The sequence below is a fragment of the Tursiops truncatus genome, chromosome 20 (assembly GCF_011762595.2).
Source record: "Tursiops truncatus isolate mTurTru1 chromosome 20, mTurTru1.mat.Y, whole genome shotgun sequence".
NCBI lineage: Eukaryota > Metazoa > Chordata > Mammalia > Artiodactyla > Delphinidae > Tursiops > Tursiops truncatus.
In genome coordinates this window covers 11,808,021-11,830,616 of record NC_047053.1, presented here as the reverse complement: position 1 = coordinate 11,830,616, position 22,596 = coordinate 11,808,021, and the positions used below count along the sequence as shown (strand labels likewise).

Here is a 22,596-nt window from a genome sequence, read left to right as displayed (position 1 = left end):
CATGTGATTTCTGACCCCCACATGGGTTGGGGTACACTGGGGTAGACTGAGGATGTGGTGAATGATTGCATTTTTAAGCAAAATGACAAAAGCTGATATCTATACTCAAAAGTCAATCACAACAAAAGTCCCCCATAACCTATTTTGAGAAATCCTTGAAAAAACTACAATACATGCTATATAATAGGTTTGCTAAAAGGAGATTGTGCAACAATGCGAATGTACTTAAGAGTACTGAACTGTACACTTAAAATGGTTAAGATGTTTTAACTTTTGTGTTACGTGTATTATACCACAATTTGAAATGTTTAAAGTACAATAAGTACCAAACATACAAGATCAAAATCTACTCCTAAACAGTGTGTAACACCATCAGTTATGCAGACATCTGGATAGAAACCCTCTCTTGCTTATAACATCAGGTAGTCTCCACGATTACAAAATATCTAACTAGTTAAAGTTAGGACGCAGGCAACTTTGATTTCCTTGTGCAGTGAAAAGCAAACGTTTGGGTGAGCAGGGCATTTGGGACTGAAGTGAGGAAGCATGTTTACACGTTCCTCTACACTAAGAAAACAACGAAGCAGCAGAAGAACAGGACATGGCACTGGTGCCTTCCGTCTGTGCCAAAGCCAGTGGCTGTACAAATGGATTTTTCTCTGGAATCGTCACAATTTCTCCAAGGTGACAGACTCATATGTGACTTGCACCCTGGGCAGTGCTGCACCTGGCTTATTCATTCACTGCAGTATCAGGGGGCCCCACGTGCCCAAAGAGATGAAGAACTTAGCTCATGCTTCTGGAAGGCAGGTACATACTTAATAGGTATTTGGAAACATCAGACCAAGATTCAAGGTCTTATAGACCCAGCCTCCCAAATGCTCAGAATAGGGCCTTTGGTGGGGTCTACAGAGCCATGGAGCCTAACATCCTTCATCTCAAGCTGCAGATCCTTTTCCATTATTTATTTAGAGACAGGGGTTACGTAATCCTCTGCACATGACAGGGGTTACATAATCCTCCTTTCATTTAGAGACAGGGATTACGTAATCCTCGGCACAAGCCCTCATTCAGAGAGGCCGCTGAGCTGGGCTTTCTGGCTAGAGCCTACAGTAGTCAACCCTGCACAAGCTGGGGATGAGGCTGACTGGGAAACTGGGCTGGCTTGAGCTTCACGACTGAAGCTCCGCCTGACTCGACGTGACTCACTTCCCTGCTCTGAGCCTCGATTTTGTTTTGTTTTTTTGCGGTACGCGGTCCTCTCACTGTTGTGGCCTCTCCTGTTGCGGAGCACAGGCTCCGGACGCACAGGCTCAGCGGCCATGGCTCACGGGCCCAGCCGCTCCGCGGCACGTGGGATCCTCCCGGACCGGGGCACGAACCCGTGTCCCCTGCATCAGCAGGCGGACTCCCAACCACTGCGCCACCAGGGAAGCCCTGAGCCTCGGTTTTCATGCCTAAAGATGAGACTCAATGATTTCTCAAGTACCTTCCAGCCCTGACCTGCCAGGGTCCAAAACGACAGCCAGGAGGAACTGGCCGGGAGTGTCCCTTCATAAAAAATAAACATGCCTTCTCTGTGCTGGCTGCCGCCCAGGGCTCTGGCAGGGTGCAGGCAGCTATCCCTGCAACCGGATGGTGGGCACTGTCCTAGTGTTTTCTGGTCCTCTCCATGGGCATCTATGGGCCTCTCTTACCAGAAAGGAGAGAGGAGGTCCCTGGCCATGTGACTTGGCGAAATGACAGGGACAGGTGACACGGTAGGGTGGCTATTGCAGAGGGACACAGCAGCCATCATACAGGACTTCAGCCTTGCCTGTGAGGTGGTGACCAGGGGACAGACCTACTTACAAGACAAAGTGAAACCAGGCATCCGAGAGGATGGACTGCATATCTGAGGGTCTCAGCAGGAAGATCGCGATGCCCTGAGGCCAGAAAGGAAAGAAAAGCTGCCCCCTCTTCATGCCCCTCGCTGGAGGATTTGGGGAAGGGGGGCGTTTCCCCAGGACTGAGACTCAGGAACAGGGAAGTACGTGAAGGCCCAGCCAGAGCCCAGGTGAGGGATATGGAAGGGGACTTGTGCCTGGGGGACAGAGGCAACCCCAGGGTAAGAGGGCATGCTCCCCCTGATCTTCTCACATCTCTTACTCTCACCCCCATAATCACCCCAGAACCTACAAAGCAGCAGAACCATACAGTTACCTGCCATTCCCCAAATATGGCCTAGCTTTCCAGCCTCTGAGCCTTTGTTCATGCTGTTCCCCACACCTGTCCTGTAATACCTTCTCCCCAGTGTCCTCATGCCAACCCTCCCCTACCAGAGTAAGTGCCATCTCTGCCTTCAAGCCTTCCTGCCCCCCTCCCCGCCCGCCGCCAATAAAAGTCATCTCTCTTCTTCTGAGCACGGGTCTGAGCCCAACATCAGGTCTTTTCACAGTCTATGTTAAAGTCTAGCTATTTGTGTCCATCTGAAATCCCTACCAGACTATGAACTCAAAGAGGGCAGATTCCCTCCATCCCTATCATCTCCTCCAGAGCCCCACATTGAAGGTGTTCAGAATATACCTGCTGATTCATTGGTTGGATGGATGAATGGGTAGATCGACTGACAAACAGATGGAAAGATGGTTGGATGAAGGATGGAAGGACAGTGGGTAAGGATGAGTGGGTGTTTAAATGGATGAATGAGTGGCTGGGTTGATGAGAGAGGGCAGGTGATTGGATGGGTGGATGGAGGGGCAGGGAAGATGGGACACTGAGTGGCTGGGAGTGTAGATAACTGGCAGATAGATGGGCAGATGGATGGAGGAATGGATAGATAAAGTAGGTAGGATAAGCTTGCTTGTTTATGTAAATCTAAAGGTTAAAAAGGAAATGCCTCCCCAGAGTCTCCCAGCAGTAGTAGCAGAGCTTGCTGTCACCCTGCCTGCCTCACAGGGCAGTCCAGGAGGGCTTGGTGACCTACTCACCTCTTTCACAGAAATGCACATGGCCCAGATGAGCACAAACATCCTTCCTAAGAGCTGCAGCCACCCCATCTTGTTTGCTAAGGGGTGTTTCAGGGCCTGGGGAGGAAGGGAGAGGAATGGATGGGTGCAGGATGGGGAGTGAGGAAGGTAGGGGTAGCGCCACCTCCGGGGCGACCACGCACATACACATGCCCAACCCTCAAGCTGGGCCAGAGGCCAGCACAAAGCCGCATCTCTGTACAGGGCCAAAAGGAACTGCAGCCCCCAGCCCCTGCCTCCCCCGCCCAGAGTGGAAACCCAGAATTGTGCGGTGAGAAGCACGATCCAATCCACGCTAACAACCCTCTCACACCTCTTGGCATTTATCTGTTCCATCTGTATCCAGACACTCACAGGGCCTCATAACAGAGTTAAAGCCAAGGCTCCGTGCCTCGTGTAATGGATGGGGAACCGAGACCCAGAGTGCTGGGAATGCTTCTCCAAGTGACTTCCACCTCCTCCCATTTTCTCCCATGGCCCTCACAGCAGAAACACCCAACCAGCTCCAGATTTAGACATGGAGCCTGGGCAGGGCCTGGGGCTCCTAATTCTGCAGCAGGGGTCAGCCTGGGGCTGAGCACCTGGGGTTGAGCTCAACCAGGCGCTGGCGACGTATTCAGTGTCCAAGACACTGTTGAAGCATGAAAACTGGGGGACCCCATGCACAACTCTTGACCTCTCTGGGCCTCAGTTTCTCCATAGGCACATGGGGCGGCTCCAGGGTCCAGCAGTGCTGACCAATGCATCCCCCACTTCAAGGGGCCCACTTACCTCCTCCCCCCGGGTGTGGTAGTAAGAGATGATGGTCAGGGTGATGTTGTAGAAGAAGTAGGAGCAGAAGGACAGGAAGAACATGTACTTGGCAAACTTCTTCCACTTCATATGCAGCAGTGTGTGCAGGGGCTCCAGGGTCAGCATCTCATGCCGGTTCTGGGGGTAGAACGGCACAAGTCACCATGGAGATGAGACAGAGGAAGGGACCATTTTCGGAAGGCCCTCATTTCAAAGGAAGCTCTGAGTCAGCACTGCCCCTGGCAGAAGGAGGCAATGAACTGGTTTGGCTGGAAATGTTGGGAGAGGTAATTTCTAGCTCCTGAGGTTCCATTCCAGCGCACCCAGACAGCAACCAAAAGACACAGAGCTTGGTGCTTTTGCCAAGGGGATCTGAGGCACGGTGGGGAGGGAGGGCTAGAAGGGAGGCCAGGGCCACGACTGGTGTCTGGCCCCTCCTGGGCCCTCCTTCACTGTGTGACCCTAGGAAAACCCCTGACCCTCTCTGGGCCTCAGCCGCCTCATCAGTAAAACTGATCTCAATCCCTGCCCTACCAGTCAGGCTGCTGTGAGGGCCAGGGAGATCCCGGGCAAGGCAGGCTCTGGGAAGCACAACTCTTGGTAAAATGTGAAAGATGTGTTGCCTCACTTTCCTCCAAGAGCCAGAAACTTCCCGCTGCTGATCTTCTCTTTCCTCCTTCAGCCTCACTGACTTCCCAGCTATGCCTCCTCCAGAAAGGCCTCCCTGATTGCTCAAGCTGTGTACTCCCTGACCCTTATTTAGGGCCAGGTTTGGGGGAAGAGGGGATTCTAAGCCTGACCATGTGGAACCAATAGAAGGAGTTGGGGGGAAACAAGATGGAGAAGGTCTACACCCCCCCAACCCTGCCCAGGATTATGGGGCCAGGAGACCCCCACCACAAGGTCAGCTGGGAACAGGTGGCCCCAGCACCCACCCCAGGCCCCGCCCACTAAGGCTAAGGAATGGGGGCTGCAGACACGTCTGGCTAGTAGCAAGGGGTCTTCCCAGGGCCTCCCTGGCCTGGGGCCCAGCCTGCTACCCGCTGACCTTCCCCAGCCCACCCGGGAGACCCACATCGATGTTGGTGTTGTAGACGATGATTTTCAGCACCGAGTTGTCGGTCATGGTGTCCACGTTGGTGAGGTCGTAGAGCGAGGACGACACTGGCCCGTAGGCCCAGTCGGTGAACTTCCTGGACAGGCTCCGGAGCCGCTTCTCCTTGATCTCACGGCTGAGGATGTACTTCAGGATCTGGGGACAGGAAGAGTCACAACCATCAGCCGCTGGACAGGGTTTGGGGCGAAGACCGCTGGGCCTGCCCCAGGCAGACAGGGCCTGGGAAGAGGCTCCCACCAGGGATGGATTGAGTCAGGCCGAGTGCCTGTCACTGTGACCCCCGGCCCCCGCTTTATCTGTGGGATGGGCACAGAGCTCGCTGACCTGCCCGTCACACCAGGCATTGTGAATAACAGAGACAAGAGGCGTGAAGGCCTTTTGCACGCTTAAGAGGGCTGCATGATCAGCTCACAAATCCTTGCACCAGCTGGGGAGTCTGTTCCGGGAAGAATCCAGGAACTGACAATTTTGAGAAATAATTTCTGTTTGGCCTGGACTTGAGAAGCAGCTGGAAGTTTCTCCAGCTTCCCCATCCCACCCTCTGTCAGACCCTGCCAGCTGAGGCTCACTGCTCTGGCCAGTCAGGGGGTGATGCATGACACCAGCCTTGCAGAGAGGCCCGTGGGACCCACTCTCTAGGTCAGCGAGCTTGCTCTCTGCTACATGTTAGGGTCACTGGGGAACATTTAGAATCCCCACACCACTGACTAACTCAATCCTAATCTCTGGAGGTGGGACTCAGGAATCTGCATCTTGTAAAGCTTCCTGGGTGGTTCCAAAGTGCAGGCAAGATGGAGAGCTCACTGTTCCCGAAAGCGAGCCCTGGGTACGATAAGATGGGGGCAGAACTTCCTGGGGCACCAACCCAAGGCCCAGGAGGAGGGTCCTAATGGGCAGGACAGTGTCAGAGCCCTGATCTCATGTGACCCAGTGGGGTTCCCATCTCATCTCGCACAGGAGCCTAGTCTCTACAGTCCAGGCAGGGAGCTCCTAGGGATAAGGCACGTCTCCCCTTCCTGTGCCCCAGGCTACAAGAGCCCGAGGACATGGTCTGTGTCTCAAGTATGACCGCACCCTCTGCTCCCAGCATAGTGGCCAACTTGGGCAGCATCTGGAAAAGTTTCCAAAGAACACTGAATGAAGGAGAGGAGGGGCCAGGAAGGGTGCAGGCGGCTTCCCAAGACTGGCAAGAAGTGGTGGGTGTGGGTGGAGGGACACATTATCCTCTGGGGAACCAGGGGTCAGGGGGCCATGCTCCATGCAGGAAGCTTCATCCCTGGGCCCTCCCCAGGGACAAACACATGGCGCAGCGGTCCTTGGAGAAAGTTCTGACTTGTGACCACAGTCTGACTCTCCTCAAAGCCCCCAGGAAGCTGTGTCCTTGGGGTGGGCAGGAGATGGGCGAGGCAGGCACACAATTCCTCCTCTGTCAAAGCTGTTCTGCACCCCTTCCTCCTCCCACAAGAGAATGAAAAGGTCCCTTGTGGGCACCAGCCCTGAGCACTGGGACGGGACCCAAGGCCCTCGGGGCACCACCTCCCTCATCAGTTGCCCTGAGGTTGGCACAGCTGTGATGGCTCCACAGTCCCCACCCTACCCAGTGCCCTCCTGCAGCCTCCCAGGAGCCACGGTCCCCTCCCAGGGCTCAAGATGTGGACGCTCAGGGCAGCTTTGCCATGATGAGTCCTGACCTTGAAACCAGACCAAGCCGTGGCTCCCACCACAGATAGAGATGGGAGCCCATCCCAGCTGAGTCTTCACCAAGCTCCCAGTTAACCTGAGTTCCTCGGCCACATCACAAGGGCACAGAGAGCCACGAGCAGCCACATACTCTGCTGGGGACTTGGCTCAATGTTTCAACCTGACAGACAGGCTGGGGTCTGTCCAGCGTCAGGGACCAGCAGCCAACTGGCTCTGGATCCAGAGCAGACATTCGGGGACTCCCGTCCTCATAAGAGGCTGAAGGCCCCCAGGGTCAGACAGTCAGCCTCCGCTTGGGTGCCTCACTGCGCAGGAATCCTCGGCCGCAAAGCCTGAGTCACCGCAGCCTTAAGACTCCTCCACTCTGGCCCCGGCAAGGGGGTCCCAGGGCAGGAGACAGAAACCCAGAATGTTAGGGCCTGAAGTCCAGAGGGTGTGCCCACGTGCTGCCTGTCCGTGGTCCGTGCAGTCGGCCACTCAGAAGGGGCCCTGGGGAGCAGGCCTCACGCCCTCCCGCCGGCCCCGGGCCTCACCCACCTCGGCCTTGCCCATCTTGGCGGCCAGCTGCAGCGGCGTGAGGCCGTTATTGTTGCGCATGGTCTCCAGCTCCCAGTTGCCGCTCCTCAGCAGGATCATGTCGTACATGTGCTTGACGAAGTCATTCTGTGTCTTGAAGTCCTCAGCCACCGTCACCAGAGCATGGAGGATGTTGTTTCCCCGTGAGTCCTGCGAGGTGATGTCCGTCTGCTCGTTGCCCATCAGCAGCTCCACGATCTCGGGTTGGTTGGTGCAGGCTGCCAGGGCCAGGGGTGTCTCGCCTGGGGGAGGGGGAGCACAGGGGCTCGGTTCTCTCCTGGACCAGAGTGGTGATTCCCCAAGTTCTAGGAATGGGGCTTATCCGGCCCATCTCAGCAGGAGTGGGAGACTGAAGCTGGATCATTGCAACAAACTCCTAACCGGTCTCCCTGCTATTACCCTAGCCCTCCAACACTATCCTCAACACAGAAGCCAGACTGATCCTATTAATACATAAGGCTCACCTCACCCAGAACAAAAGCTCAAATTCCAATGACAGCCTACAAGGCCCTACATCTTCTGACGTCACCTCCTCCTCTCCCCCTCACTCACTCCCCTCCAGCCACAATGGCCTTCTTCCTTTTCCTCGAGCACACACAGGCACTTTTCTGCCTCAGGGGCTTTGCACAGGCTGTTCCCTCTTCCAGTAGTGCTGTTCCTTAGATACCTGCATCACTCCCTACCTTACCCCCTGTGAGTCTTTGCTCTAATGTCACCTTCTCAATGAATCATTCACCTTAACTACCCTTTTAAAATGGAAACCCAGCTCCTTCCTGGCCCAGAATTCCTGATCTCCTTCCCCCGCTTTACTACTTTTTTTTTTTTTTGAGCTGTTTTTTTTTAACTTATTTATTTTTTTATTTTACTTATTTTATTTTTGGCTGCTTTGGGTCTTCGTTGCTGCACACGGGCTTTCTCTAGTTGCCGTGAACCAGGTCTACTCTTCATTGTGGTGTGCGAGCTTCTCATTGTCGTGGCTTCTCTTGTTGTGGAGCATGGGCTCTAGGCACGTGGGCTTCGGTAGTTGTGGCACACGGGTTCAGCAGTCGTGGCTCGCGGGCTCTAGAGCGCAGGCTCAGTAGTCGTGGCACACAGGCTTAGCTGCTCCGCGGCATATGGGATCTTCCCGGACCAGGGATCGAACCCTTGTCCCTGCATTGGCAGGCGGATTCTTAACCACTGCACCACCAGGGAAGTCCCCCCTGCTTTACTTTTTATTTTTTTCAATAGCACTTGTTATTTTCTAACATATTACATAACATTCTTATTTGTTATATCCATTATTGATGGTCTGTCTCCCATCTAGAGTGCAAGTTCCATGAGGGTAGAGATCTTGGTTTTGTTCGCAGATATATTTCAAATACCTAGAACAATGCCTGGTACATATAGTAAACAATCAATGTTAGTTGAGAAAAGAGAAGGCAAGTGACTCACACTGGGTCACACAGCAAACCGGGGACAGAACCAGGGCTGGACATCAGGTCTCCTGCTGCTTCCCCCCCCAATCTCCATCCTGTTACCTCTCTTCATCCCACCCAACAGATGTTTCCCAGCCAGGTCTGACTGGACAAGACCCTGTCCTCAAGGCCACCCAGACCCATTTAGTCCTGCTGACTAAAAAACCATCCAGAAGAGAAAACAGGTCAGTGGCCATCAGTCAGGGCCTGGGCAAGGAGGAGGAGTTAACTACAAAGTTGTACCAGGCAATTTTTGGGTGTGATGGAGCTGTTTGTCCCCTGTCCTGATCACAGTGATGGTTATACAACTGTACGCATTTGTGGAAATGAACAGAAGTGTACATTAAAATGGGTGAACTTGGGGCTTCCCTGGTGGCGCAGTGGTTGATGCAGGGGACACGGGTTCGTGCCCCGGTCCGGGAAGATCCCACATGCCGCGGAGCGGCTGGGCCCGTGAGCCATGGCCGCTGAGCCTGTGCGTCCGGAGCCTGTGCGTCCGGAGCCTGTGCTCCACAACGGGAGAGGCCACAACACTGAGAGGCCCGCGTACAGCAAAGAAATAAATAAATAAAAATTAAAAAAAAAAAAAGGGTGAACTTCACTGTATCTAAATTATACAATAAAAAAATTTTTTTTCACCCGGGATGGCCTAACACCAGTTGCTTTTGGACCCCCTAAAGTGTCAGTCAGGGAGTTTTTGTCCCCTTACTTTTGACTCCTGTTTGCAGCCCTGAGAGGCACTGTACACAGGGGACAGAGGCCAGAGCTGGCAGGCAGGATGCCTACATCCGTTCCTTACTACACTGGCGCAAGTCATTTCCCTTCTCAGAACCTGTCTGCTCTTTGTAAACTAGGGCGCTCTCCTTGCTCTCCCTCCCAGGTCTATGTTCCCAACCGGGGGCTGCTCAGGTGAATGTCTGTGTGTCCTCTAACACCACCAGGTGACACTCCCCGAATGCAGGCTCCCCATCCTCCCAAGTGCCGGTCTCCAGCCTGGCGGTCCTGTTCAGGTGGATCTGCCCCTGCCGCCACCCTGGTCCCGGCTCCGTCCTCCAGGGCCTCGGACACAACTGAGCCAGCAGAGATTGGCAGTGGGGTCTCCCCTGCCTGCTAGCACTTCTATGGGCAGAAGCCCCGCCTCGCCCTCCGCCCCTCTCGCCCCCAGACCCCAACCCGGGGCGGCGGCACCCACCGAAGTAGAAGCCTTCGTGCTGGTACTTGGGGTTGAAGAAGACGCCCTTGGCGTGGGCATTGACGTCGGCGCCGGCCTCGATGAGCACCGCGGCGATGTCTCCCTGCCGCCGCTCGATGGCGATGTTCAGCGCCGTCTGCCCTGCGGACAGGACAGGGGTGGGCGGATGCGCTCAGCGGCTGGGACCGGGGGTGACACACCCTCTCTGGCCTATTCCCCTCTCTGTCCTCTGTATCCTCCACCGAACCGTGGAGAAATGCTAGCTGCCTGCCTGGTCTGCGTCGCCCAGCTTCATTCTTCGCTTCATTCATTTTTGCGTGGAAGCAAGGATTATTCGTGGAGCGTCTGCTCTGTGCCCCACAGCCAGGCAATGGGGACACAGCAGGACACGGGATGCAGTTTTGATTCTTGTCCTCAGGAAGCTCACAGTCTCCCTGCGAATTGAGCGTTATGATATGGGGAGGTGCAGGGTCTGTGGTATCCAGAGGAGCTCTTAACACAGCCTAAGGGGTTGGGGGGCTTCCCAGAGTGGCCTCGAAACTAAGGGGTAAGTTTAGCCAGGCTGGATGGGGCTGACTCAAGGCCTCGTAAGCCAGGTTAAGAGGTTAGAACTTTATCCCAAAGGATATGGGAAGGCATAGAAGGCGTTGAAGCAGGGCAGTGACATGATCAGAGTTTGGGGTTTTGTACATGTGTGTTTTCAAAGCACTCTGGCTGCAAAATTGGAGGATGTGTTAGAAGGAGCTCAGACTTGTGAGGAGCTGTCCATCCAATGGACCCAAAGATCCTTGGGAAGAAAGAGTCCTCAGGATGGTCTGTTGGGGGTGGGGGACAAGGGCTGTCTCAGGTAAGGTCCAGGCATCTGGCCTGGGTGCTGGGTGGGTGATACTCTGGTGACGGAGAAACAGAACAGGGGAGAAGCAGCAGGGAGGGGGGTGGGGGAGGGACATAGACACAGTTGGTGGAGCCTACAGAACCTCCAGACAGAAGAGACCAGAGGGCTGGGGGTGCGGGGGCCGGTGTCTCAGAACATTACACCAGAAACAGCATTTTCCAAAGAGCTGCCATACATAAAAACAAAGTCCTGCTGGATCAAAGAACTAAGCATTTTTTAAAACTGGAAAATTGTGAATAACTAACCTTTTTGGAGGGAAAACCCTCTTAAGACTTCTTAAGCAAAATCCAAAATTCTGAAGCCATAAAGAAAACACTCACGTATTTGCTTCCATAAAAATTGAAAATTTCTGTATTTCAAAAGACATCTTAAAGAAAGTTAAAAGACGAGCGATAGGCTGGGGGAAATATTTGAGATGTATAAAAGAGGCAATGTGCATTTAAAAGTCCATAATGCGGGCTTCCCTGGTGGCGCAGTGGTTGAGAATCCGCCTGCTAATGCAGGGGACACGGGTTCGAGCCCTGGTCTGGGAAGATCCCACATGCCGTGGAGCAACTAGGCCCGTGAGCCACAACTACTGAGCCTGCGCGTCTGGAGCCTGTGGTCTGCAACAAGAGAGGCCACGACAGCAAGAGGCCTGTGCATGACGATGAAGAATGGCCCCCGCTCTCCGCAACTCGAGAAAGCCCTCACACAGAAACGAAGACCCAACACAGCCAAAAATAAATAAATAAATTAAAAAAAAAAAAGTCCATAAAGGATTAAGAGCTCCTACAAATCAATAAAAAGACAAACAACCTAAAAGAAAACTGAGAAACTATTATTAACAAGCACCTCACAGAGAAGAAAATACACACAGACAATACAGGAAATGAACGATGTTTGGAATTACTGGTAATCGGGAAGATGAAAATTTGAACCTAATGAGTTCATACTTTTCACCCACCAGACTGGCAAAAACAAATAATAATGGTAATAAATAAGTACAAATAAAATAACTTTCTCCCACAAGAAAAGTTAAGGGCCCAAGCCAGACTCCCACCTGCGAAAAGCTGAGATGTTTAGCACCCTCGGCATGTCAGTAAGATGGCATCCAGTTATTCTCGGGCCAATCATTTTTGACACAAGCGTGTCATAAGATCCTAGTGGGACGTTTACTGACTCCAAAACCTCAAAGACACACCTTACTGGTTATTCACAACAGACTTCCTGAGTTTGGTCTCCCTGCCCCCTCTCCAGACCACCTAAGAGAGAAGCCACAAAACTGAGTCCCAAATGGGGCTGTTAATAGTGATGAGGATAATGGCGATACTAATAGTTACTTATGTGTTGGCCCTGCCCAGCTCTCCAGGCTTCTTGCCATCACTCAGCCCTGTCAAGCTCAGTCCCATCTCAGGCTTTCGCCCTTGCTTTGTTCTGGATCCTTCTCATCGTGCTGGCTTCGGGTCAAAGCTCACCTCTCTGACCATCCACACTAAAGTTGCCCATCCCCAATTACTTCTGATGACATTATCTTTTGGTTTTTTTGTAATTTTCTTTTCATCAATTTTTAAATTGCCTTATTTAGAAGATCAGCCTTCATCTGTCTTGTTCACTCCTGTGTTCTGGGACCAAAAACACTGCCTGGCACACGGCCAGAGGTCAAGATTGTTTGCAGAATGAAGGAAGGTGCCGGGCACCACACTAAGTGCTTTGGGCTTCCGCAACAGCAGTGCCTGTGCCCCACCACCGCCAGAAATCGCCGTCTGCACAGCCCCTCCCGCAGGCGGGTACCTTCGAAGGCCTCCTCCGTGTACTTGGCGTTGATGAACCTGTCTAGGATGTCGTTTTCCTCAGCGAAGGCGAGCAGGATCCGCACGATCTCCTTGGTGCTGGGGTTGATGTTCAACAAGGCCTTCATCAGGCAGGTCTTCCCCGTGTCCAAGGCCGTCAGGTTGCGCATGAGGAAGTCTGCAGGCAGGGTCGCAGGATGGAGCCACTGCACAGGGGGACCCCGGCTGCCCTTGGTCCTCCCGGCCCGGAGAAAGGGAGGCCGGGCTGTGGCAGCTGCAGCCACAGACCTCCAGAACCTGCCGCGGGCTCTCCACGGAGCTCCCTGCCCTGAACTCCGCGCTCTCCTCTGCCCTGTCCATCTCTTCCTCCTCCCGCCTCCTTGCTGGCTCCTCCCCCTCGGTGAGCTGCCCAGAGCCTTATCAGAGACCTTTTGCTCTTTGCCTTCCCACCGTCTCCAATCCCACCCACGGCCTGGCTTCCCACTGTCCAGCTCAGAAATCTCCAGGCCACCACCCCACACCCCGGTTTCCTGCAAATAGACTTCACCCCCTTCCATTTAACTTTCTACTCTCCTGGTCCCCAAGACAGCTCGGGCCCCACAAGCCACCAAGTCTCCCAAGTCCAAATGGCACCGCCATGGACTCACTCCTCACGTCCTGGAGTCCTACCAGTGCCACTCCCGGAAGGGCTGTTCCCCCCTCCCCAGCCCTGCCACTGGAGTCCCAACTCCGCCTGAACGGCGGCCTTCTCCAGTTTTACCCCCATCCTCCACCGTCACCTGTCTAAGCCCTTCCATGGCTCCCCCTTGCCCTCAGAATCAGGTTCGAAGTTGCCAGCCCAGCAGTTAAGGCTGGAGGGCGGGGTGGGAGGGCAGTGGGTAGGTGGACAGCAGGAGCCGAGCAGGACCCCCAGCCCTGCACCCTCTGCCAGGGCCAGCCACTGACCAGGCACCTCCAGGCTGTGGCGCTGCTCGCAAAGCTCTTGTAGCTCCATCAGCAGCTCCAGCAGCTGCTGCACGCAGCCCTCCGACACAGCCGCAAAGATGTGCTTCTTCAGCCGCTTCTGTTTGTGCCTCTGCTCTTGCTTGGCCGGGTTTGCACTGAGGCCAGAAAATGTTTCCAACTCACCACACGTGCACCACTGTCTCCCGTTACCCCTCCAAAGCCGCTGTGCCTACAGGGGGCTCGGCGCCAGCCCCCACCATCTGCACGTGCCTGTCACAGTGCCTGAAATCCCCTCCTTTAGTGCTGGGGGGTGGGCGGAGGTGCTGGGATTCATGTTGCCCTGTGCTGCTCCGCTTCTAACCCAAATGCAAGCACATTTTATCAAACTGTATCTTTGGATCCACATAGTAATGATCAGGAAAGATACGTGCCGAACTGTTCATCCTGATTACCTCGAAAGAATGAGGTCAGAGGAAGGGGAATTTCGCTTTCATATTTTGTGTTGTTTGAATACTTTTCATATCTCTCTCCCCACCCCTACACTCCAAATAGGCAGCCACGGGAATGCGTGATGTGTTTCCTTTTGTTTGTGTGTGTTCTTGCAAAATGCACATTGATGTTTGATGGCTACATGCATGTATGTTTTTCTTTAAGTCTTGGTTGAATTTGTTACAACATTCCTTCTGCTTTATGTTTTGGGTTTTTGGCTGCGAGGCTGTGGGATCTTAGCTCCCTACCAGGGATGGAACTGGCACCCCTGCATTGGGAGGCGAAGTCCTAACCACTGGACCGCCAGGGAAGTCCCCTACATGCATATATTTTTAATTTACGTATATGGCATTGCGTTAAGTTCTCATTCTGCTGCATACTGTTGTCCGGATGTTTTATAATGAACAGGTATTACTTTCATAAAATGTAATACTCCCTTCCCCCCAAAAATGACCTACATGCCATAGCTATGGGCCCAGACATTTGCACCCCAGGATTGGCCTCTTTCTCTTTCCTGCAGGGTCCTGGTTCCTGTCCCTCTGGCGCCTGCCTGGTGGGCACGGTGGGAGGAGGGGAAGGGCCAGGCTCACCTGGGACTGTTGGGATTAAATGGGGTCTCTGTCACGTCATCCTGAGGAGAATGTGGGGAGTCCATGTCATCACAGCTGCCGGGGAGGCTGCTGGGGGAATGGGGAGGACAGAGAGAGGGATGAGTTTTTAAATGGACAATGGTAGTATGCCCCAAGCAGGTCTGGCTGTGTGGCCCAGGGCAAGTCACTGCCCGCCCGCGAGAGCTGAGGGCTGGGCCAGGGCAGGGGTGGCGGGCTGGCGGGCCGCAGTACTCACCACTGCCGGATGCTGGGGTCGCAGTACTCACCATTGCCGGATGTTGGAGTCCATGGGCTTGGAGAAGATGAGGGGAGAGGTCTTGGTGACAGTGGTGCTGGGCTCGAACCCTTCTATCTCCAGGAAAAAGTGTGCACTGGGGGGACACCCAAGCAAGGCCATTAGAGCTGGGACAGGGCCTGTCCACCTGTGTGTCCTGCAACCCCACTGTCGAGGGTGCCCATCTCACGGAGTGCTCACTCCCAGGGAAGCCTGGAAGGCTCAGAGCTAGTCCAGAAATGCGGCATAAATGGCGTGAGGGCAGGGCTCCCTGATACATTGGCCCCCCCACCTGCCTGTCTCCTGCCTATCAAGAGGAACCTTCTGATTTGACCTAAAATCAAATCATTCTTCCAAAAGAGAAGACAAAGGGAGGAACAAACCCCTAGCTGGTAACCCGAGGCCTGGGTTCTAGTCTGGCTCTGCCTCTGCCTCTCCTCTTGTGTGACCCCAGGAGGTCACTGGCCTTCTCTGGACCAAGTGTCCTCACCGGATATGAAAATGGTTGGGCTACATGATCCTTAAGACCTGGACTCTGGGGCTTCCCTGGTGGCGCAGTGGTTGAGAGTCCGCCTGCTGATGCAGGGTACACGGGTTCGTGCCCCGGTCCGGGAAGATCCCACATGCCGGCTGGGCCTGTGAGCCATGGCCGCTGAGCCTGCGCGTCCGGAGCCTGTGCTCCGCAACGGGAGAGGTCACAACAGTGAGAGGCCCGCGTACCGCAAAAAACAAAAAACAAAACAAATAAAAAAGACCTGGACTCTGGAGCCAGTGCTGCTCTAGGACTGTCTACTTAGGGACTGTCCAGCTGAAATAGGCATCAGAGGTCATCCTGTGAGATCACCTTTCCCTGCACCCCGGCAGTACCCCAGAACTGCCACCCCAAAGTCGTCACCACACCACTATGGCAGCTCTGACCCAGCGACTAACAAACACATCTACTAGCAAAACATCCTGGTTGAGATTTGCTGACTATCTCCAGGCAGAGCCCAACTCCCACACCTGCAGGTGTTTCCCCAGGACAATAGGTCCAGCTCCTGCCCTGACCTCCATCCCACCCTACTTATCTGGGTTCAGTAGTGCATTTACTCAACAAATATTTACTGAGCATGTACAATGTGCCAAGTACTATTCTAGGAGCTGCGGATACAGTGGTAAACAAGTAGACAAAAATTCCTCCCCTCACAAAGCTCTTGTTTCAGTGGGTTGGTAAGAACTGGCCCCAAGGATCAGACCAGATTATAGCACAGTAAGGCCATTGCTTTTCTTGCTCTAGACCAGGGGTCCCAAACCCCTGGGCTCTAATGCCTGATGATCTGAGGTGGAGCTGATGAAATAATAATAGAAATAAAGTGCACAATAAATGTAATGCGCTTGAATCATCCCGAAACCATCCTCCCCCCGGTCCTTGGAAAAACCGTCTTCCACAAAAACAGCCCCTGGTGCCAAAAATGTTGGGGATCGCTGCTCTAGGCAATAACACACTGTCCCTTGGCTGTAAGTTCTTCAACAGCAGAAACTACAATTGCATCGTCCTAATTCTCTAGAACCCAACATTTGTCATGACGCTCAGAAGACCTAACAATGGCTGAGTGTAAGGATGGATAGGTGAAAGATAAATGAGTGGAAAAAAGAATGGCTGGTTGGACACATGAGTGGACGGATGAATAGATGGGTAGATGATGGATGGTTGGAAGGATGAATGGATGGATGGATGACTGTCTGAGGAATGAATACTTGGGTGGGTAGATAGGTGATAGATGGAGAGACCAGTAATCAGACAGACCCTTAAACTGTAAAAGCTGTGAGGTTGCATCCCTCAACAGGAAGTTGAGGGCTGTGACTGAGGAAGGAGGACTTCAGTGGCTGGGAAGGTGGATGGTGAGAGCTGAGCTGGAAAGGACCCAGCTGTATGTAAGGACCTAACTCCTGGGACAGGGAGCTGCTAGACCACGAGGGCCTGTCCCCTGCCTGCCCTACTTGCCACTGCATGTGCCACATCTCATCCACCAGCATGAGCAGACAGCAAGGTCTTGGCCAGGTGACATCCCGGCTCCTAACTTGCAGCAGGTGCTGTTTGTTTATTCCAACTTTGACCCAGCCAGAAAGGCACCACCACCTAGGTGTTGTTAACTCAGATGCGCAGACAGACAGCTCTGTACAATTCCTCCTGCATTTCCGTTCCTTTGAAGGCAGAGAACAATCCCCAGGCGGACTCAGGCCTGGGGAGGAGCTTATCTCTCCTACTTTGTCCAAAGAAAAGCCCAAGTGCTCTGAGCTTCAAGGCCAGTGCCTCTGCAGACTTCATGGCCTGTGTCTGTGTCCCTGGGCAAGGTGACGCCCAGGGGGAGGTAACCATAGCAGCCACTCACAGGGAGGGGCATGATGCTTCAGAAAAAGCTCCAGGTCCAGAAATTTCTCCCCAATCTAGATTTCTTGGTGCCTTCAATTCCCCCATTAGTACATATTTCCTCAGTGGTCAGAACTGCCTTCTGACATATAATATTTTCTTTTCTTTTTCTTTCTAAACCTGAGTCCTATACTCCGTTCTGAGGGAGTTGCCCAAACCTTTGGGGTCTGGGGAGAAGTAGGCACATGAGGTCCCTCAAAGAGCCTTGGGAAGGAGAAGGGACCACCAATTCATGAGACAAAGGTCACACCTCACACCAGGCCCTTAGCTGGGTGGGGGCCGTTGGCAGAGCTGACCCTGGAACTAAGTTCATGAGCCAGGATGGGCTCAGAAGGGCAGCCCGACTGCAGGAAGCATCTGGGATTTTCCTGAAACTCTGTCCTCAGTCCTTCTCTGAGGTCCAAACCTCCCCTGGGAAAGTGAGAGGGGAGGGAAGGGGGAAAGGAGGCAGGAGGGCAGTGCTGGTGGCTTAGATCCAAGATATCTCTGCTGCTGCCCAGACAAGCCCTCCCAGACCCGGGCTTCCCACATGGGCCCCCGACACCTGTCTGGTCTCCATATCCACCCAGTTTTCTCTCCTGCGCTCCAGGATGGAGCCTCCACCTGAATGAGCCTCTGGAACCTCTCAGCCAACATTTCACACCTGAACTTGGCTCCTTCCTCCTGCCCTTGTTCCTGCTCCTCTGAAGTACTCATGTCAGAGGTGGCCCCATCACCCCTCCAGGTCCCCCCACCGGAGGAGGGGACGTCTCTCAGTCCTCCTCCCTCCCCTCCCAGAGTTGATCCGGCAGACTCCACTATCCTACTACTTCTCTGATCTGTGCCTGCTTCTCCATCCCTCACCGCCAGGCTCACCACCTATCACCTGGGCAATAGTCACAACAGACTCCCCTCCAATCCATCACCCACACAGATCACCCAGAGTATCCTTTCTAAAATGCAATCTTGCCATGCCCTCCCTCTCATACAAAATCCCTCCATGGCTCCCCACTACCCCCAATTGTCCAATGTCCTCAACTGACTGCCAAGACCCAGCCCCGGTGGGACTTATCCCCCCAAAGACACCCTCACCCACCCGGCACTTTAGTCCCATGGGATTCCTCACTGGTTCCTGCCCCAAGCCTCTGCCTTCTCCCTTCCTGTCCACCTGCCACCATCCACTGTAACAGCAGCTCCTCAACGACATGCCCACAGGATCAGAACGACCTGCCCCTCCTCAGGCCCGGCCCCGCCTAGTTCACCCTCTCTCCAGGCCACGCCCCACTTTCTCCCTGGGGGCCCCTCACCATCCAGACTGTGAACAGGGGCAGGTGTTCTTGCCCAGCCTGGGCCCAGCCCCCGCCTCATGCACAGAAGGCCTCAGCAATTTCTACTCAAATCAAGAGAAGGGAAAGCACCCGGCTCACCTCGGCCCAAGAAGGGGCCTGGGACAGGGGCCGAAGAGGCAGGGCAAATGGGCCAACCTAGACCCCGGGGGCCCACCCAGGTCCAAGGGAAGTGCCGCGGGGTTGGAGGAGGGGCATTCAGGCTTGAGGGACACCGAACCGGCTCAGGCGGGGACTGCGGTGGAGACAGCTCAGGGGCCAGCTGTGACCCCGGAGAAGGACTTTCTCTGCTCCCGCCACCTCCGTGTCCTCAACTGGGAAGTGGTCATAACTGTCCCAGCCCTGTGCAGTTTCCAGGGGCCCTGGGGCATGACAGTGACAACGACAACAATGAAGACAAAGTTCAAGGTAACAAAACATTATCAGCGCCAACATGCGCCGTGCCGAGCACGTTGTCGGCACAATTGCAATTAACTGTTACTCTGTGGGCTGGTGCCGTGGCTGGTGTCCCTCTTACACAGGCGGGGTTGGAGAGCCTGAATTACCTGGCTACGCACCCAGTGGATATGAAAGCCCCCAGTGGACTTGAAAAATGTATGCTGTAGGGGGTCCCTGCTACCTGGAATTTCCACCCATCTTTCTGCTCCTTATCTCGGGCTCCAGCAACTCCCCACCTCCCCCAGGAGCCTTTCTGAATGTTTCTGCCTTGGTGCCCCTGGGCCCCCAGGGAGGCCTCCCTTGATTATTCCAGTCATACTAACCTCCCGAGCTCAACCCCAGAGAATGCAGTGCTGTCCCCCCTACACCCCCCATTATACCTGGCTGGGCACCAGGCCACCCCAGATGAGACTGAGATTCTCAGGTCCACCCCAGGCGAGGGGTCCCTGAAGGTGGGTGCCAGGCTCCTCCTGTGCCCCTCACAGCAGAGCACCCAGCCCTGAACCTGCTGGTCCTACCTCTTGGTGGGGGTGATCTCTGCCAGCCTCTTCTCCTGCAGGATGGCAGCGTTCCCACTGGGCATAGTGGCTATTCTGCCCATGAGAGGCACCATCTCCTTCGGGTGGGCATCCATGGCTGGAACACAACCACAGCACAGATGCTCAGGCTGAAGGGACAGAAAGGAGCTTCAGACCCCCCTGGAGCACCATATGACCCCTGCTCATACCCCCCGGGACGGGGAGCTCACTCTGCCTTCCCAGGCCACCACCCCTTCTCAGGGACAGGGAGACTGTCCCCGCAGCTTCCCCTGCTCCCCGCTTCAGCACCCCTGCTCCTCTGGGTCCTAGGAGAGCCCAGCAGACCTTCCAGGTGGAGGTCACCATGCCCTTGACCTCTCTCCAGACATCCTCTCCAGCCCCACCAATCTCCAGGTGGATTCCTGAGAATCAGCTCTGCTTTTTCAACATCCCTCTCAGGTTTTGTGCTTAGAATTCTCCTCGACAGAGCAGGACTGTCACCTCCTTTCCTCTAGACACTATGCTCCTAGTAACACAGCCTCAGGCCGCTCCGGCTTTTTAATTTCTCACCCCCTGGTGCTCTCTGCCACTAACACGCTGATCATCTTTCTCCCCCGCAAAGCTGAGTGTAACAAGCTATGTGGCTATCTGTCCACCTGGAGGGAGCAGCTGAGCCCCAGCCCCCTCTGTCCAGACCTGCTTTACTGATGCTCGGTAAGGGCTGGACCCCATGCGGGGCTTGGAGGGAGGTACTGGGGAGAGGAACTGATATGTCTTCCAAGGAGACTGAGGGGAACTTTGAGCTTTCTGTTGGAGGCAGGGCTGTCCAGGCAGAGGCGACAGCCTGAGCAAAGACCAGGGCTCAAGAAAGTTTGGCGAGTGGCAAGGAGCTGGTGTGGCTGGACCCGTGGGTGGTAAGAGGCTTGGGAAGAGGTTGGGCCTGTAGTAGGAGCTGTGGCTGAACCTGGGGACAGCGGGGGCGTGAGAGGGACCCAGGTCCTACCGGAGACGGCACAAGGGGGATGGAGGAGACCAGAGGCCAGGACGAGGCTGCCGTGGGGGCCAGCGGGGAGGCGGGCTGGCCATAGAGGAAGAGGTGAGCAGGGGAAAGGGCTGTGGGGACAGGAGGTGACTCTGCAGTGAGCGGGGGCCATTCTCAGCTTAAGCCACCCTCAGAGAACTCCCTCAGAGTCACAGGGAGCCGGGGCAGGGGTGCGGGGCGGTGATTTCCATAAGAAGAGCCCACCTCTTCTTCTGGGTGGAGCTTGGGCCATTGGTGATCCTGACCCAAATAGGAGAGCCCCCCGGAGGCAGTGTCTGGACCTGGCTGTCTGCAGACTGCAGTGAGACTTGGAAATGGGAGAGCCTCCTCCCTCTGCCCGCGCGCCCCACCCCACTAAACGTGAGCAATCTTGGGAGAGGAGAGTCATCAGGGGGTGCCCCGGTGTGTAGGCACCTGGAGTTAGGGAGCTCTGAGGAGGCCTTAAGCATCCTATTGGGAGAGGATCCTCAGCACACAGGCCCTAGGCCGTATCCACAGTCACAGCCTGATAAGGATGGCTGCCTTTACCACCTGCCTCAGCCCAAAATGACCTGTGGGGCTAGAGGCTGGGCTGGGCCAACACTGGAAGAGAGGGATGGAGGGCCTGTCCCTTACCGCTCCCTGGGCCTCTGTTTTCCCTTCTGAAAAATGGGTTGAATGGTCCCCTACATCTCTCACCCATGACCACTGGCTGCTCCATTTTCTCTGCCCTGCCTGGTGAGTACGGGACAGTCCTGGGCTGCTGGAGCAGGAGGGGGTCAGAGAACTCTGGTCGGGGACTGCAGCAGCTCTAATTAGCTCCCTGAGTCACGCCATAAACCTGCGTTCCCACCTGCTGGACTCTCTTGCAGGCCTGGCCCTCACTCTATCTGGGATTGGGCGTCCTCACCTGGGAAGTGCCTCCCAAGACCTGGTACTGACTGGAGTGGCCTTTCCTGGGAGACTGACCAGGCCCGGGGGCCACAGGGCCCACCCTCCATCCAGGGCTTGCTGACTCAGTTCCTATGAGCCTCCTGGGCCCTGTCCGTCTCCAGCTCTGGGGCCATCTCATCCCATCCTGAGCTCCCATCACACTGCTGCCCTGGAGAGCCACGTCCCTGGGGCCTGTGGGGGTGACAGGAGCCTCACCTCTGCCCTGGGCAGCTACGACTGTCCTCGCACCCCAATATCCCCAAACCTCAGGGAGGGGAAAGCTTCCCACATCCATCATATCCCGTGCTCTCACACACTCCCTGTGGCCAAGAGCTCACGTTCAGCTTTGTTTTCCCGGCTAGAGACCCAAGCTCCCTCCCAGCCCTCCCCTGAGGCCAATTGGCAGAGGGACACCTGAGGTCCTCGCTCTGGGCACCCTGCGGCCTTGGAGGGCACTGGCTACCTCCAGTAGCCAAGACTTCGGCAAGACTCACCTGGTGAGGTCCAGGAGGCAGTGGTTGTTCTCAGATCACCGCATGTGTAGGGGCCCAAGGCCCCCCAGTAGGATGATAGCTGAGGTGGTGAGAGGCTCTCATCAGAGACAGAGGGATGGCTGGAATGAGGCGTCAGAGGCAGAACTTGCTGGGTCACCTGCCCTTGATGTCAGGCAGGCCACGCCCACCAGCCACAGCTGCCACGCCCGCCCACCTGCCCTGCCTGAGTCAGCCCCACACCCCCAGGGCAGCCTCACCCCTGGCCCAGGAGAAGGCAGGGGAGGCAGCAGGGGCTGAGCCTGAAGTTTTGGTCCCAACGCTTCCCTTTCCTGTATTTGATGCTTCCCATCATGGGCCTCATAATAGCTGCTTCCCAAGGATGCTGTGAGAAGCCAGAGATCCTGCTGGTAGGCGGGACAAATGAACGGTCGAGTGCTCAGCCCCGACCCCCGGGAGGCAACGCCACAGCCCAGGGCTGGCCTGGTTGACCTCACAATGGCCACCCCCAAGACTTGTTTTCCGTCCTTCAAAGTCTGGGATCAAGTCCGCTCAGAGACAGAAGAAGTCCCCATTCAATGCTTCCCACCTGTGGCCAGTAAGGGGCAGAAAACCAGGCTCCGGGGCCAAC

The 22,596-nt window shown here is 55.1% G+C and overlaps 1 protein-coding gene across 8 annotated transcripts in view; it reads right to left on the bottom strand.

The window, feature by feature from the left end:
* TRPV3 (transient receptor potential cation channel subfamily V member 3) overlaps positions 1 to 22,122 on the bottom strand; it is a 32,203-nt gene extending 10,081 nt beyond the window's left edge. For 4 of the 8 annotated variants that reach the window (XM_033846866.2, XM_033846868.2, XM_033846871.2 and 1 more), the window contains exons 1-12: positions 21,969 to 22,110; positions 19,521 to 19,669; positions 14,822 to 14,926; positions 14,535 to 14,624; positions 13,456 to 13,610; positions 12,512 to 12,688; positions 9,844 to 9,984; positions 7,156 to 7,436; positions 4,876 to 5,052; positions 3,780 to 3,938; positions 2,970 to 3,065; positions 1,852 to 1,925 (exon numbers count right to left, since the gene is read on the bottom strand). In XM_033846866.2, the coding sequence (XP_033702757.1) occupies positions 1,852 to 1,925; positions 2,970 to 3,065; positions 3,780 to 3,938; positions 4,876 to 5,052; positions 7,156 to 7,436; positions 9,844 to 9,984; positions 12,512 to 12,688; positions 13,456 to 13,610; positions 14,535 to 14,624; positions 14,822 to 14,926; positions 19,521 to 19,636 (1,571 nt within the window). In that variant the 5' untranslated portion in view covers positions 19,637 to 19,669; positions 21,969 to 22,110. Of the gene's footprint in view, positions 1 to 1,851; positions 1,926 to 2,969; positions 3,066 to 3,779; positions 3,939 to 4,875; positions 5,053 to 7,155; positions 7,437 to 9,843; positions 9,985 to 12,511; positions 12,689 to 13,455; positions 13,611 to 14,534; positions 14,625 to 14,821; positions 14,927 to 19,520; positions 19,670 to 21,968 lie in introns of all 8 variants that reach the window. The other 4 variants (XM_033846869.2, XM_033846870.2, XM_033846867.2 and 1 more) reach the window with 3 other exon arrangements.
* Positions 22,123 to 22,596: the final 474 nt, after the last annotated feature.